We start from the raw sequence: 16,093 nt of genomic DNA, 5'->3' as shown, positions 1-16,093 counted from the left end.
GCAAACTTCAAACTCTGGTTTGAAATTCGGTCTGACATTTGCGAGCATTTGCAGACTGCAGGCTAGAAAACTACAAACTAATTAACAATTATTCTACGAGCGCGCGCTGGATATGAGATGGTAGATAGCCAAAGAGGCGGGTAGCGCCGAGTAAGCTATAACGATCTCTTATCCAACAAGCCCGAGTGGAATAATTGTTTTTTTTTTTTTTTTTTTTTTTTTTTTTTTTAACGCCCAAAGAATTGCAATATTTGAGCTCCCCAGCTGTTTTCGTTGACGCGTTTTGGCTACCATATTTGTGGTAAATGGTATATGAGCTCATATACCATTGTCTTTCAACCAATCAAAACGCTGGAATTGCAATATACCATTGCTAGTTTTTATAAAAGTACATATCATGTTACCATTGCAATTATTGATAGCTGACCGCAAACAATCTAAGCGGAGTGTTTTCAGCCTAACCGGAGCGCTAGTCAGGCTAACCGGTCTGGAAATCTGTACGTCTGCAGTCTGAATTTGTCAGTCAGCGTTTGATATTAACGATTAATGGTCTAATAAAGCTCTTTGAACATCGTTGTGATATCGTTTCCGTGGCCAGTCTATCCACAAATGAATATATATAGGCACCGCAAGGTTTGCCTTTTTTTGGTACGCAAGCCATGGTGTGAAAATGTTTCGCTCAACCTGGTCAAACGATCTTGGACTCTGAGCTTCGTCTAATAGATCAAAGGTAACAGGCGAATCAAATTGTGCGCATTACAGTAAAATCCGCAAATAGGATCTTACAATTTTCCCAATTTTCCAGGTCAGGTTGCTATATATCTTATGCATGTGACGAAATGAGCAAGTTTAGTATTGTTTAGTTATTTGTATTGTATTTATTACCTTTAGCATTATATTATTGTATATTTCTGATGAATTTACCGTGTTTGAATAAATTTACTACCTACCTACCTACTTAGGTTCATATTTTTTAAACAGAAAAACTGTATTATGAAAATAATTTTTGCAGTCAAGGAGTTTAATACCCTGAAACACATTTATCTGGAATTGCGTCACTGACAAGCTTCAGTCTTGGACTTTGGACCCAGCAAATTATGCGCGCGACTCTCCTCTAATTGATCAAAGGTAAAAGCGAATCAAATCGTTTGCAATATAGTAAAATCCCGCGCCTATTGATGCATATGACAAAAGAGGAAGTTTAGGTACATATTGTTTTTTAGACAGAAAAACAGCTACATGAAAATATTTTTTCCAGTCATGGATTTTAATACCTTGAAAGACATTTGTAATATGTCAGAACTGTATCACTGCTTCAGTCTTTCTATAATCATTTCTTCCCTACCAAATAAGAACCTTGTAGTAAATTTGCTGGAGGTAAAATTGGTTCCTATAAATTAAAAAATGGCTCTTTAAATGCAATTATAGACGAAAGGTTCGAAGGAAATTTAAAGCTAACGGCGCTTGACGTATTTCTCAGACATTTTTCCTGCGATTTTGCCATGGCATTCGACAAGAGATCCACAAACAAAAGGCTAGCTAGGAAGTGAGTACAAGTTATGATGCTCTATGACAAACTTACACAATCTTTATTCTGTTGAGTGAAGTATATTTAACAATTATATAGCTATATATGTTACTCTACGGCTCAATATTGGACACTTTCCAACAACAACAACAACACGAGCTTTATTTGAATGGTTATAAACATTACGGCTAGCATTGCAAAAGTATAAGGTAATTAAAAAGAAAAACGCTTTACAAACAATAACAAACAACAAAGAGAAAAACAAATAAACAATAATTAAGCATTTGACAATAATTTGTCGCGCATATCAATACAGCAGGATATGTGCTGTACTAACTGCCTGTTAAAATAATAATAAGTGGAGTTCATTAGTTGCATAATTTATCTTAAAATTGTAATTTATGATTTGTATATTTTAAGGAAACATTCGTATCTAACATATGAATATATTTGACATTGAAATAAAAAATTAGTCTCATCTTCAACATTAAGGCCACAAACATTACAAAGTCTGTCACATCTAGAGATCTTGTCATATCCACTTGTTTCAATCTAAAGTTTGTGGTTACTTGTGAGTTTCACTTATGCTTTTCTATTGGGATTTTCTCTACTTAAATCTAAATAGGGCGAGGGTGTAAAACCGTATTCAAAACTATTCTAATATTCTAGTTATTGTGAATTACAAAGACAGTGTTTCCAATGAGCGATGTATTTCTTTTTTCATGTGATCTACAAGTTACTTATTCAAAGACAATCAAAACCTGTATTTGTGAATTGAATAACAGAGAGTCGCATTGTTTCAAATGATTTCTAACGACACTTCACTCTTGTAAGTTATAGTTGGACACCTTTAGCTAATGTGACTACAGGTGGGGGTGGGGGGGGGGGGTGGGAAGAAAGTCGGCACTTTTCTTTGACGGCATAGCGGTGCCGGGAAACGGTGCAAGTCTGTGTCAATCAAGCCCTTGCTAAGAAAGACGCCACCCAAAGTTTTATTATTCTCAGAAAGATTGAAATATCAATGACTGCATGCGTATGAAATGTGAACAGTGGCGGTTTTTGTGATTGATGTTTCGCGCCGCCGAGATGTTTATTTGCATTTTCAGCCAGATTTCTCACCTGATGTTTTACGTCACTGAGAATGTTTTAGCGGTGTGGAGAAACAAACGAAAATTATTTGTCACGGTTGACATTAAACAACCAAAAAATGGTTAATCATTTCAGAATCTGAAGTTATTTTAATAAGTATAATTTTCAAGCCTTACTTTGCCAGACTGGTCACCGTTACCGCTGTTTGATGATTTGATGTCGGGCAAACTTCAATGGAGCAAGCAAAATGCAAATAGCTATTGTGTTTTGGGCACTGTCAAGACCAAAACATGTGAATTAAACAATGAACTTTGCCAAGGTATTCACTATGCCCTTAGCAACCATTCGATAGCTACTACGCACGCCCCGTTGCCCGGCACCGCTATGCCGCATTTTTGACTCGTGTAACAAAGGAAGTTTCCTCCCCGCCCACCTGGTTGACTATTTGGTACAAACAACACACGTCAGCTCATAGCCATTGATGTACGGCTTGCACGGTATGCCATGGTTACAATCACCCTGTACTGTGTACAACAAAGCTCCATTTGTGTCCTTGTGGGTCCCAGGCACAACCTCTGCATCTACATCGACGCACACAAATTCAGTTTGATGAGCGTGGTCGCAATGAGAGGTCATCAGATACCCATAATACTCTCTTGTCCAACCTGACGGACACCTATTGGTTCCAGGGATCATCATTTGAGAGCCACGTGATTTAACGTAGCACACAGCGCATGGTGCATCGTGCTGGTATAGATTATTCTTAAAGCCAGAGAAGGAAGTTTGGTACTCGGTACCATATATTGCTGCTGTGCCCTGCCATCCACTGTCGTACTTGCCATATATGGGTTTGTTGGTGAGACAAACGTAGTTGGTGCCGCCACCAATGTGAGTGTAGTATCCACCGCCCATCACTCCTGCAAACAACGGTAAAGGACAAAATCAAAAATGTAAACAATCAGTAATGCCTGTTAGCTCAGTAATGTCTGGATTTTTGTTTCAAGCTAGTACTGATTGACTGGGTCACGAGAAGGACGTCAGTAACAAAATAAACAGGAATCAAGCGGGCAATTAACACCACCGTAAAGAACCTTGATTTCGTGGACGATCTTAGCAGGGAAGTGCCTACGTAACCAAAAGTGGATAGCCTGAACACAACCGGAAACAGTTGTCTAAGAAAAAAGACCAGAAAGACCTAAGTCTTCAGAGACAACACTGCATGTCAGGAACCCTTGCCACATCATCATCGTCACCATCATCATCATCATCATCATCATCATCATAATCATCATCATCACATCCTTTATTTAGCCCTCGGACGTACAAGGGAGGGTGGATGCCACCCCCCCCCCCCCCCCCATAAGGTTTTTTCCAAATTTTGAGAAAACGATTTACTCTACAGTACTGAAACTTTCAGTAGCTGTTCATTCATCCTTTGCCGAAATTTTGATATGTCAACCATGTGTCCATGATATTTGACGTTGACATGGCAACGTCATAAATACAGGCAGGTCTTGCTAAAAATCGTCATTTTTAACATTTTTCTTTACTTTTTCCAGTTTTTTTAAACAGAATTGCACGATTTGTTTATTTTAACATTCCATAAGCATTCTGACTTGATTTTGCATCAATTTCCGTTATTTTGTGACTTTCTAAGAAAATGTTGAAATCCAAGATGGCGGCTCTAATGACGTCATGTGACGTCATATGACGTCGCAGCCAATTAAAATTATGCCATCTTATAGAGTAAGCTACGGGCTTTCTTCTGAGAGCAAAATAATTTCGCTACGCCCCCCCCCCCCTCCTTTTACGATGGTGGGAGTATGAGTTTGCTTGTACGTCCGAAGGTTAACACGATCAGGTTTTTAGCTTAATGCTTGTGCGGTCGTGTGCTGAACTAATATATTAGTAACAGGAAAAATAGCAGCAGTGGGCTAAGTAAAAAAGCCAGAAAGACCTGAGTCATGAGATACAACACCGCACGCCAGGAACCCTTTCCACAGCGCAGTGGAAAACATCGTTAACCATATAACAGCAAGTCTTGGGATGGCCATGGCCAAGGCCGCGTCCAAGCTTAACTGTTTACCAGAGCGAACTCGATTAATGTTTGTTATACGCTGCTGAGACCTGATGCATGGGCAACAAAATCAAGAAATTGAAAGACTGGACGAGTAAAACATGAAAGTGGAGAGTGGACGGTAACAGATGGATTTAAGATCTAGACTTAAGCCCTGACCAAACGGCAACGCAAGTAAACACAAGTTGAAAACTTGCATCCACTTGCATCTCCGTTTGGCCAGGACTTGCGTGCACTTGCGTTGACTTGCGTACACTTGCGTTCACTTTCGTCAAGATCAAATTTGCACTTAAGTCAACGTAAGTTTTTCACCGTTTGGCCACCAAACGCAAGTCAACGCAATTTTTGTAGTTTATTTTAAATACTTAATTGCAGCGCGTAGCATTTTAAATGGATTTTTGCAAACTTGCGTGCACTTGCGACTAAACTTGCGTGTCCGTTTGGCCAGCAAACGCAAGTCAGTATGCAAGTTCAACTTACGACTACTTGCGTCCACTTGTACTGCCGTCTGGCAAGGGCTTTAGGCAGATCCGTTGAGAAAGATCTGATTACCTTTCCTATTTCCTAATAGGAAAAAAGGGAGAAGAATTCAACTCTCCGACCTCGTCAGACAAACTGATTACTGTATAGGTCTTATTTTAGCGTTTATAAACATAAGTTTTATTTGGGCACATGTTCGTCCTCTTTCTTTACCTGTGTACACTACAGTGGCATCTCCGGAGCAATTTGTTCGTCCCCAGCGGTTGTAACTCACACCTGACAGCCCCTGTCCTTCTGGTCCTTTTGCTCCTTGAGGCCCAGAAGGTCCCTTAGGTCCAGTACTTCCGGTTCGACCAACATCACCTGTTGTTAAGAATAAAGAAACTTCAACGTAATGCTGCGTTTGCATCGAAAATCACGTCAATCTTGAGATAGTAAATAGAAGGGTTCCCTGGAAGAAAGAAAGCGTTAATTAAGCATTCGAATGAATAGACAGTTCCAAAGTGTTTGCTTTCTTTTTTTGAGCTTGCCTATATAGCGAATATATTCGTGGGCCGTAGTAAAAGAGTAGGATAAAATCCAGGAAAGTTCGCTTGATCATAATTTTTTTTTCTCTTTTTACATCTCATCAACACTTGCTTCAAAATACCTTTTGGTCCCGTAAGTCCTCTTGGCCCCGCGGGTCCTGCCCTTCCATCTCTACCGTCACGTCCTGAAAATATGTAAATTTTCAGTTATTTCACCCTTGTGGAACAGCGTTCTTAAAATAGCCATGTTGTGGACTGAAAAATAAACTTTATTTCAAGAAATAACATCATGGGAGCAGGCCTGTATACGAGGAAAACCTATTTTTAGGTCATCCTCTCTTGTATATGCTCAGAAAGCCATTAAATCGAATCTCCAAAAAATGAGTTACTTACTTATTGTCTTTGTTATCTATATTTATTATATAGTGTCTTTTCTTTTTCACTATTTGTAGGGCTTGCAAGAAAAGAAGGATCCCCCCCCCCCCTACTCACTCCTCCCCTCCTCCCATAGCCAGTCCCGCAGAGTATAAAATCAACAACAAACAAAGCAAAACTAAAACAAAACAATAAGACATACTAACAAACAAACAAGCTAAGTCTAGATTGGAATACGTCTGAATTTGTTAATTACCAGCAGGTCCGGGGGTTCCTGGTTTTCCGGGGGGTCCTTGCATGCCGTCTCTCCCGTCTCGACCTAAATGAGATTACATACAATTAATATTTGTCTACACAACTGTTTATTTACCACTCTCTTTTGCAGCCGATGTTTCGACTCGTCACGCAACGAAAAGCATTGCGTGACGCTCCAAATAACAGCTGGTAAGACTACTGTTTACTGACCTCGAAGCGAAGTCTTCATTCGCAAATCTTTAGACAGATTTACTGTTCTGTAAAATTAAAACAAAGTCTTCATTAATTGACGGAAAGAGCTTCCCTTGTTGTTGTCAAGTCGGAAATAAACTGTCTGGACGGAAATGTGTGCGGCGTGACAGTTGCGTGACGGTTAAGAGACGTCGGCCGGAAAACCGGTTTAGACCGGTCTGACCGCCATGAAGAGAGAGTGAATTGAGTGAGCAAAAAAAAACATGTGAGACTCGTGAGACGAAAGAAGAGAATAAATAGGCGAACAACTATAGTGGAAATATTAAGCTAATACAGGGAAAATCCTCGTCACAAAACAGCGCACGCACAAAATGCACATACATGTACGTCACTTCGCGTTGCTTGGTAACAAAATCCTGACTGAAAAACCGCGGTCTCGGTCAGATAACGGAAAAGCAATCAGTTATCAAAGGTATAACATACTTACAAAACTTTCCGGACAACAATCATTATTCCCCGCGCGCTACCTTCAAAGTCACTTAAAACGTGCACCCGCTCTTGCATGCCAGCTAGTGAAGTTTATGTTGCGATAAATGCATTTTTGATAGCGTATAAGCTAGAAGTTTCATATTTATGACCTAATAGAACTTTAACATATCTGAGATACCAAATGCGTGTCTTACCTAGTTTCTAATGCAGCGAGTCTCTTTGTAATTTCTGACAAACTGGTTGTCGGGTTAGCACTTCGCTTGTGTCTTTCGGCGCTGAGGGATTTCTCTGCGTCAATCTCGGACCGAACGCTTCTCAATTCTTTGGAAATCTCACTGAGCTCGCTTTTAACCAAAGCAAGTCGCCTTTCGATCGACACCAGTGAAACGAACACGACGACACTACACGAAATCACGAACGCAATTGCCACGAAGAACACAACAAAACGAAATCGCTCAGACGTCAAACGATTCGTTTCTTTCTGCTCCTTACTTGATTCTTGCTCCATTTTAGCTAGGTGAATTCAAGACGCAAGCTTTCTGGTGTATTAAAATTTGTGGAACAATTTGAATCCGACCGAAGTGATGCTCCGTCTTCCTGAAATGTTGCCCGAACGTGCACGACAGCCCTTATTACGAAGAGTAAACGTGCTCATTTTAGTTGGTTTTGATTTCATTTACAGGTAAGTCCCATTTAATCCCTTCCGTCTATTCTTCTTTACATAAAACATTATAAACTTTTGCATACTCAAAGTGCTTAAAAAAACAACGATGTTATATTTACTATTTCGCTTGTGATAGTGTTGGTCTGCATTATGCCAAATACATGGTTTTATTAAACATAAGCTATTTCATTTACTGTTGGAACTGGGTTGGAGCCAAAAATTCTGAATGAGGGTCACCTTTTGTATGGCCACAACTATATTATTAAGCTGCTTAAATGTTCATAACGTGCCAGAAGACACAAACAAGAGATTATATACAGTACTGGTAGTCACGTACCAGTTGCTTATTTGTACCTATTGCGGACCTTTTTACGGCCAAAAAAACGTGTGATTATTTTGCCTGTTTGGCATAGCAAAGTGAGATACCGTAGCAAATAGTTTCCATTTTCAAGAACCTTTTTTTAATCAGCCAAGCAATTCGTTTTCTTTGATGTTTCCTCGTTTGCTCACACTCACAACATCTGTCGAGGAAGGATTTTTTCGGGGAAGGGAAAAGGCTTCCGAAACACTGCTTCTGCAAGATATTTTTCCCTGCTCAGCAGGTCAACGAAATAATTTTGGGGAAAATGTTTTTATGTGCCAGTTTTTTAAGGGAATAAAAAGTTTATCTTGTATTGGAATGATATGACAAATTGGGATAATTCTAACCTAAAACTGAATGTCACAAACATTTAAAAGGACTGTGTCACTGATTTTGGCTAAATTTAGGCATCGGAAATGACCATCAAATTCGGCGAAATATAAAAATGACTTCTTAATACAGTAAAGGAACATTTCAATAACACAGCAAATACGAAGAAGGTATGGATGGAAGATTGAAGATTACAAGAGATTGCAATAAGGGTTTTAGAAATATTGTTGGGCTGAAATGTTTTCAAAGTTAGTCTCGTTTGCTGGTAACTATAAAATTATAACGCCAAGGAGACACATTTGGTTGCAATGAAGCTATGGTTTTGTAATTTGGATCCATAGGAGTAATTTCTTTCAAACATTAAGTTTCATAGCAAGTATTTGGCAAAACTTAAAAAACAAACTTAAATAACTCAGCCGTGACACAGTCCTTTAATGGAGTTATTGAAAAAAAAAATAACCAACCCAACACAACCTTTATTTCGTTCTATATCTTACGCTTAATAACATGCATAACTGAATCGAGCATTGAACGTGTACGACAGTAAGATATAAAGAAAATTGAAGTCTATACGTCACTCTACGGCTTCTTTCTGAAAACTAAGTAAAACAGTTTCAAGTTGCATTTTAAATCTGGTTATTACAAAACAACATTTTTGCCAACTCATTGCTATCGACTTTTCAGCATTCTTGTAGGTTAATGCTATAGTTGCTCACTTGTTGATGAGTCAGTCTATTTAGTACAAACAACACACGTCAGTTCATAGCCATGAATGTACGGCTTGCACGGTAAGGCATGGTCACAGTTTCCCTCTACTATGTACAGCAAAGCTCCATCTGTGTCTCTGTGGCTCCCTGGCACAACCTCTGCATCTACATCGACGCAAACAAATTCACTTTGATGGGCGTGGCCGTAATGAGACGTCATCAGATACCCATAATACTCTCTGGTCCAACCCGAAGGACACTTGTTGGTTCCAGGGATCATCATTTGGGAGCCACGAGATCTGACATAACACACAGCACACGGTGCATCATGTTGGTGAAGGTTGCCTCTTCTAAACCCTGGGAATGATGTTTGGTACTCGGTTCCATATATTGCTGCTCTGCCCTGCCACCCACTTTCGTACTTGTCATATATGGGATTGTTGGTGAGACAAACATAGTTAGTGCCGCCACCAATGTGAGTGTAGTATCCACCGCCCATAACTCCTGTAAAAACAGAAAAGGACAAGATCGATTTAAAAAAATGTAACCTAAACCAGATTGCTGTTTATTATATACGTTCTGAGTTTTACTCACTGAAGAGCCGCTAAGTAAATTTTCGTTTGCAAACCGATGTAAACTAATCAAATGGCGCGTATCACTTTTTCACGTGTGAGGAAAATGATACGTACAATCAGAAGCTATTGTGAACCAGACCCACGGGTATGCTCGTCCTCAAATGCCTCGGTTAGGGTTGCAAACGTAGACAAATACAAATATTTAGTATTTTTAGTATTTTGGTATCTTTCAGGGGTCGGCAAAAGTTAGAGCCTGGCCAAGATTGGTCTCTTGTATGGGTTCTTTCTCATATGGGATGGCAAATCCACGCTTTCGATTACATGTCTGAATACCATGTGAACGACCGTTTTTAATTAGAAAGGAAAATTGGGTTTGCATGTGCATACTCAAAAAATATGAACAGCTCCCTCTAAATGATTAAATTACTTTGTCCATGAAGCTCATTTCGGAAATCATTTAAATATCGCTCATCGTCTCGTTTTGTTTTATGCGCTACTGAGGACAGTAAATATCTTCAGAGAATCTTCAACTCCCTGATTGACCATTGACAGTGACTGAACGACAGAGAGGACCATGTAGACACAGAGTGGAGAGGGGTCGATTACAGATGAGTCTAAAACTTACGCACAGGCTCCCATTGTTATGCGAGGCAGATACGCTGAGAAAGGAATAATTTCCCATCTTATTTTCTAAGTGGAGAGGGGAATGCAATAGGCTATTTCCTGGTTATCCTTTGCCCTGTTTCAAAACGAGTCTACGTGCGAAACCATTCAAATGAAAATGACTTTGATTTGCATGAAAATGGACCTGTAGGTGAAACTCGTTTTCATATGGTTCGCACTTACACTCGTTTTGAAACAGAGGCAAAGTGTAACTCGGCAATGTCCCATTCCATGTAGACCTCGTCAAACAAACTGCTAACTGACACAGGTCTTTGATGTATGTTAACACTAGTTTTATTTAGATTAAAATTATATGTGCCTCCTCTCTTTACCTGTGTACACTACAGTGGCATCTCCGGAGCAATTTGTTCGTCCCCAGCGGTTGTAACTCACACCTGACAGCCCCTGTCCTTCTGGTCCTTTTGCTCCTTGAGGCCCAGAAGGTCCCTTGGGTCCAGTACTTCCGGTTCGACCAACATCACCTATTATGTACAAATAAAGAAGATTGGAAATGGTGTAGTTTTGGCTTGTATCATAAATCTGCTCAAAGTGAAGCAGTAACTCGATTAAAAAATTAAAAAGGATTGCCGGAAATAAGGAAAAGTTAATTAGAATATTTGTGAAGCAAAATATGTATGTGACAGGATACATTGTTCCAACGTATGTGCTTTCACTAGTTTGATCGTGCAGTGCGGGCTGGTGTATTTGTAAGCCGCAACCAATGACTATGAAAAATCTTGAAAAGTTTGCATCTTTAACATAAATGAAAAAAATGCTACAGAATACCTTTTGCTCCCGTAAGTCCCCTTGGTCCCGCGGGTCCTTCCCTTCCATCTCTACCGTCCCGTCCTAAAATTTAATAACATTTTCAGCGTAATTTCACACTTATGTCCAGGATTGAACGCACGTATTGTTTAATATATAAGTACTTCATGTTTGACTGTGTTATTTGACATTTCCATATTACTTCATAATTGACAGATTTTGGTGTGTTTTGGTGAACTTTTATTAATGAGGACAGTGGCGGTGTTTGCGTTTGATGTTTCACGCCACTGATTTCTCCGGCACCTGATGTTTCACGTCACTGAGAATGTTTTGGGGGCGTGGAATACCAAGCGAAAAATTGGTCACGGTTGAAATTTAACAACCAAAAAATGGTAAATCATTTCAGAATCATTGGAGTTATTTTGAATTGGTATAATTCGCAAGCCCTACTTTTGCCAGACTGGACACCGTTATCACTGTTTGTTGTTGTGATGTCCGGCAAACTTCAAAAGAACAAACAAAATGCAAATAGCTATTGTGTTTTGTGCACGGTCAAGACAAAAACATGCGAACTAGACAATGACTTTGTCAAGCTATTCACTGTGCCCTTAGCAACCATTCGATAGCTACTACGCACATTCGGTTGCCCGGCAACGCTATGACCCCTTTTTCAGTCGTGTAACAAAGGGAGTTCTTCCCTCCCCCTGGAACTGACCAAACCTTGAACTGACCTTAAACTGACAACTGACGTGCATCCAATCTTTACAGTCTTCTAATTGATAAAAATCTCAGAAAATGGGTTACTTGCTTTTTCTTTCTTTTTTTTTTTGCTAAGTTATGCAGTGTACACTCTTATCTCTATATTGAAATCCGGTTGATAATCTGGATACCGTAGGTACAGGGGTCGCTTCGCTTCATGGAATATTGTGTATCGTGTATTAGGTAACTGCTTCCCGTTAGTTAAACAAGAAGAGCATCATTGCAACAAAACATCACAAACCAAATAAGACAAACCAACCAACAGAGAAAGGCCCTAGCAGAACCTGGATATAGGGTGGGGAGGCTCCGCCTCGTTGCTAAATCCTTACTCTTTTCCTTACCCGGTGATTTTCGGTGGGTCCATTCGAGATATTTTGAAATGTCCTTTTACTACCTAATTGCAAGTTTTCCCTACCATTTTGTATACCAAAACTCGTAAAATCCCTGCCCTTTTATACAACCTTCAGCATGAAAAAAGTATACGTACCCCTTTTCGGGTGGAACCTCCCCGCAAAGTCCACTATAGGATATAGCCCCCACCCCAACCACCCCCACCTCCCACTGCCAAAATAGGGATAAGCAGAAGCTTATTGATTACCAGCAGGTCCGGGGGGTCCTGGCATGCCGTCTCTCCCGTCTCGACCTAAACAAGATTACATACAGTCAATATATTTATTTTAACTTAATTATCAATTTAGGTATTACTTATACTTTGTGATGCCTGTCATGAGAAACGTGCATTTCATCACCGTTCAATCCTGGACAGATCTGCTCTATAATACAGATAGCCCTATAATCGGCGTGATCTAAGATTTATCCTTTCTGTACGTATAAACAGCGTATAAACTTAGAATATTCTCCTAGTTACATTTTTGCCATATTTTCAACATGATAGGTAAATACATATGTGATTATTACCGAGTTTCTCGTAACCATGATATGGTGTGATATAATATAAGGTTAAATGAAATAACTCAGTTTACTGACCTCGAAGAGAAGACTTCATACGCAAATCTCTGGAAAGGTTCACTGTTCTGTGAAATTAAAACAAAGACTTTATAAATCAGCAGAAACAAACTTTGTTTTATGGTCAAGCCTTCGCATTTAGTAGTGAAGTCGGAAATAGTCAGCGCCGAACATGTTACCTCACGTTGCTTAATATCCGATTATTTGAAACAGGATCGTACAATATCTTCCTTGTCGGTCAATCACTTATAGAATTAAAGTAAACAGACGAAGAGGCAATTTAAAATTTAATACATCAATCTAAAAGAGACATGAAGATACTACCCTCACCCCGGGGGCATACTCCGGGTTTCTGCCGGACTCGTTGATGTATTCAGGGAGCGGGGATTTGGCATCAGTGGTTGTTAATTTGACACCACAGTACGTGATTGTGAAATTTAAATTTTTCATTAAATCCTTTAAAAATGAAAGCACGGTAGGTGTACGTAAGTACGAAAGTATATTTCTGTTCTATTGATTTTCAGGTATGTGACGGAGTGAAGGCCATTTGATCATCAAAATAATGCTGGCGAGTTGCTTGGAGATAATGTCAAAGTTTCGATTTCATCTTGGTACATTAGAGAACAATAGCTATTCTCTCACGCTCGCCCTAAAAACTCAGGCTCTATTTACTCTTGCTTATTGTAGCCTTATTTACACCGAAAAAATACGAATGTTACTGCGTGAAGTACTTTGACTGATGACTTAACTTAAACTATAAAATATATGCTTTACCTGGTTTCCAGGGCGATAAGTCTCTTAGTAAGGTCTGACAAACTGGTTGTCGGGTTAGCACTTCGCTTATGTCTTTCCGAGATGAGCGATTCTTTCACGGACGGGCCATGTTTTAATTCTTCAGAAATCTCTCTGACCTTGCTCTCAATTAAAGCAAGTCGCCTTTCCATCGACACAAGTGAAACGAAGAGAACGACAATACACGTGAGTATGCACGCGATGGCCACGAAGTACACGAAACAACGAAATCGCTCGGACACGGAACGATTCGCTGGTTTCCGTTCCTTACTTGATTCTTGCTCCATTTTAGCTAAGAGGATTTAAAACGCTAGCCTTGGGGAATCAAAATATGTGATACAATTTACATCAGACCGAAACAATGCTCCGTCTTCTTGAACTGTTGCCCAGACGGGTAGAACAACCCATGTTATGGGTTGAACGTATTCCTTTTAGTTGGATTCGATTTCATTTACAGATAAGTCCCGACAAGTACCTCCGTCTGTTTTTTCTTGACATAAAAAATTGTAAGCTATTGCATGCTAAAAGTGCTGATGAAAATCAACGAAGTAATATTTACTATTTCGCTTATGATAGTGTTGGTCTACACTATGCCAATTATATGGTTTTATTAAACATAAGCTTTTTCATTTGGCACTAGGTTTGGGCCAAAACGTCTGAATAAGGGTCACCTTTTGCGTGGCCAAAACGATAATATTACAATACTTTAATGCTTATAACGTGCCAGAAGACACGAACGAGAGATAACGAACATCACTTGTAGTCACGTATTAATTTGTGATATCAGTGCACGCATTGCGGACCCTTATTTTTCACAGCAGAAAGTTGTGCGCTCTCGTTGTCTGTTTGTGATAGCAAAGTAAACCGATTAACTGTTACGTTTTTTAATAGGAACCTTTTTTTATCTCTGAGTGCTTTTGTTTGCCTGAATGTTCCTCCCTTTGCGCACTTACGCAATATTTTTGTTGTGGAAGCAAATTTCGTTTTTGTGAAGCAAAAAAGTTTGGATTTTTTTTTTGCTTCCGCAAAAAACCTTTCCCTGTTCAGCAAGTCAAGGAAATAATTTTAAGAAACAATGTTTTCACAACAGTGTTCCTTGTTCTCGGGTTGCTCAAGTAAAATGACCAAAAGGCGTTTACCATATGAGTCAACCTTTGTTCTTTGTAGGCCTGGGTCGGAGCTCGTCTTTCAGTGAATTTCTTGCGCGCGGTCCCTATAGTAATTCGTGTATGCTTTGGTAACGCTTGGTCATTGGTTCAAGAACTCGCACCACTTACTCGACCAATCAGTAGAAAAAACAAAAACACTCATAACTTGCTCGCGCATCTTTTCCCGCGCTTTGCGGCGGGTACTTGCAATTGGATTGTCTGTGTCCTTTGTGATTGGCCAAAGTGATAACTTTGGTTTTGGTTTTACGACACTCAATCGAAAAATTGCTGTAAGTCAGTTCTACAATTCTTAATTAGTAGTTGTGAAAAGTACGTTTTTTGCTTCTATTCCATTTTAACCGAACGATGAATACAAACGATTGTTCTTTTTCTGTTTACTAAAAAAATAAATAAATATTAAAAACCAGTTGACATTTCACACCATAAGTGATGTGTGTTTGCAGTAGCCGCCGGTCTCGCACTTATCAACTTTTCAGTGTTAATCGAGTTGGCTTTCTCGGTAAGTCCTCAGCGCAAATTGCCATCGAAAATAAAGCAAATTAACACAATTTTTTAAAGTGAATGTACAGACATTGAGGCTCCGTTCTCACTGATCCGGATAAATTTGAAAACGGAGTTTTCGCCTTGAGAACGTATAAAATGTTTTCCATCCATACTAATCCGGATAAATTTGAAAACGATACACTGCATCACAGGCAATTAACGTTGCGACGCACGAGCAAAGCTATTGTAAAGCTAATTAAACCTTTTTTTTTTGACATAGATCACATGACTATCTGATGTCAGCGTTTTCGAAAAGCTCTGTTTTCGCCGTCCACACTACACCACCTAGCCGGCGTTTTCAATTTTCTGCACTTTGGAGACCGATTTCGAAATGCTCCGTTTACGCTGAAAGTAAACGCCGTTTTAGTGTGGACAGTTGACCTATCCGGAGGAAAAAAAAACCGGGTAAATTTGAAAACTGAGAAATTTAAAAACGTCGCGTAAAATGTTTTCCGTCCACATTAACCCGGGTAAATTTGAAAACGATACGCTTCTTTGGTGAGCGTTTTTGAAAAGCTCCGTTTTCGGTGACCGAAACGCCGGTTCAGTGTGGACGGTTGGCCTAACCGGAGAAAAAAGATGCGTTTTCAAATTTACCCGGGTCAGTGTGGACGGGGCCTAAGTTTACCCTGTAATAAAGGTCAGGTTTAGACCTTCTTTAGGAGCCAATACTAGCTAGATACTTTCGGCAGATCATCGAATCAGCCTAGCGTGGAAACAGTTCAAAACAGTACAATATGCAATAAGTCGTATTTAAAACACAATCAGATGATATTGTATAAATACG

At 39.6% G+C, this 16,093-nt stretch overlaps 2 protein-coding genes across 2 annotated transcripts; both read right to left on the bottom strand.

Moving 5' to 3' along the window:
* Positions 1–1,670: 1,670 nt before the first annotated feature.
* LOC144663341 (uncharacterized) lies at positions 1,671–7,652 on the bottom strand. Its single transcript, XM_078524247.1, has 6 exons — positions 7,207–7,652; positions 6,542–6,588; positions 6,333–6,395; positions 5,824–5,886; positions 5,388–5,537; positions 1,671–3,534 (listed from the first exon to the last, which is right to left on the bottom strand). The coding sequence occupies exons 1-6, from the start codon at positions 7,518–7,520 to the stop codon at positions 3,059–3,061; spliced, it is 1,113 nt and encodes a 370-aa protein (XP_078380373.1). The 5' UTR covers positions 7,521–7,652; the 3' UTR covers positions 1,671–3,058.
* A 1,252-nt stretch (positions 7,653–8,904) lies between these two features.
* On the bottom strand, positions 8,905–14,411 carry LOC144663344 (uncharacterized). The gene is made up of 6 exons (XM_078524249.1): positions 13,577–14,411; positions 12,824–12,870; positions 12,435–12,479; positions 11,099–11,161; positions 10,645–10,794; positions 8,905–9,578 (listed from the first exon to the last, which is right to left on the bottom strand). Exons 1-6 carry the CDS (start codon positions 13,879–13,881, stop codon positions 9,100–9,102), a joined length of 1,089 nt encoding a protein of 362 aa, XP_078380375.1. The 5' UTR covers positions 13,882–14,411; the 3' UTR covers positions 8,905–9,099.
* Positions 14,412–16,093: the final 1,682 nt, after the last annotated feature.

Source organism: Oculina patagonica, chromosome 8 (assembly GCF_052425735.1).
Source record: "Oculina patagonica isolate OP01 chromosome 8, crgOcupat, whole genome shotgun sequence".
NCBI lineage: Eukaryota > Metazoa > Cnidaria > Anthozoa > Scleractinia > Oculinidae > Oculina > Oculina patagonica.
The sequence above is the reverse complement of the archived record's forward strand: the minus strand, read 5'-3'. Positions and strand labels throughout refer to the sequence as shown.

Excerpts from the sequence above, each read along its gene's own strand:
- LOC144663344 (XM_078524249.1), bottom strand. The coding sequence starts at position 13,881 with ATGGAGCAAGAATCAAGTAAGGAACGGAAACCAGCGAATCGTTCCGTG. Across the intron at positions 12,871-13,576 it reads CTTATCGCCCTGGAAACCAG|AACAGTGAACCTTTCCAGAG; the intron begins GTAAAGCATATA and ends TTAATTTCACAG. Across the intron at positions 9,579-10,644 it reads TGCCACTGTAGTGTACACAG|GAGTTATGGGCGGTGGATAC; the intron begins GTAAAGAGAGGA and ends CTGTTTTTACAG.
- LOC144663341 (XM_078524247.1), bottom strand. The coding sequence starts at position 7,520 with ATGGAGCAAGAATCAAGTAAGGAGCAGAAAGAAACGAATCGTTTGACG. Across the intron at positions 6,589-7,206 it reads CTCGCTGCATTAGAAACTAG|AACAGTAAATCTGTCTAAAG; the intron begins GTAAGACACGCA and ends TTAATTTTACAG. Across the intron at positions 5,538-5,823 it reads AGGACTTACGGGACCAAAAG|GTGATGTTGGTCGAACCGGA; the intron begins GTATTTTGAAGC and ends TCTTAACAACAG.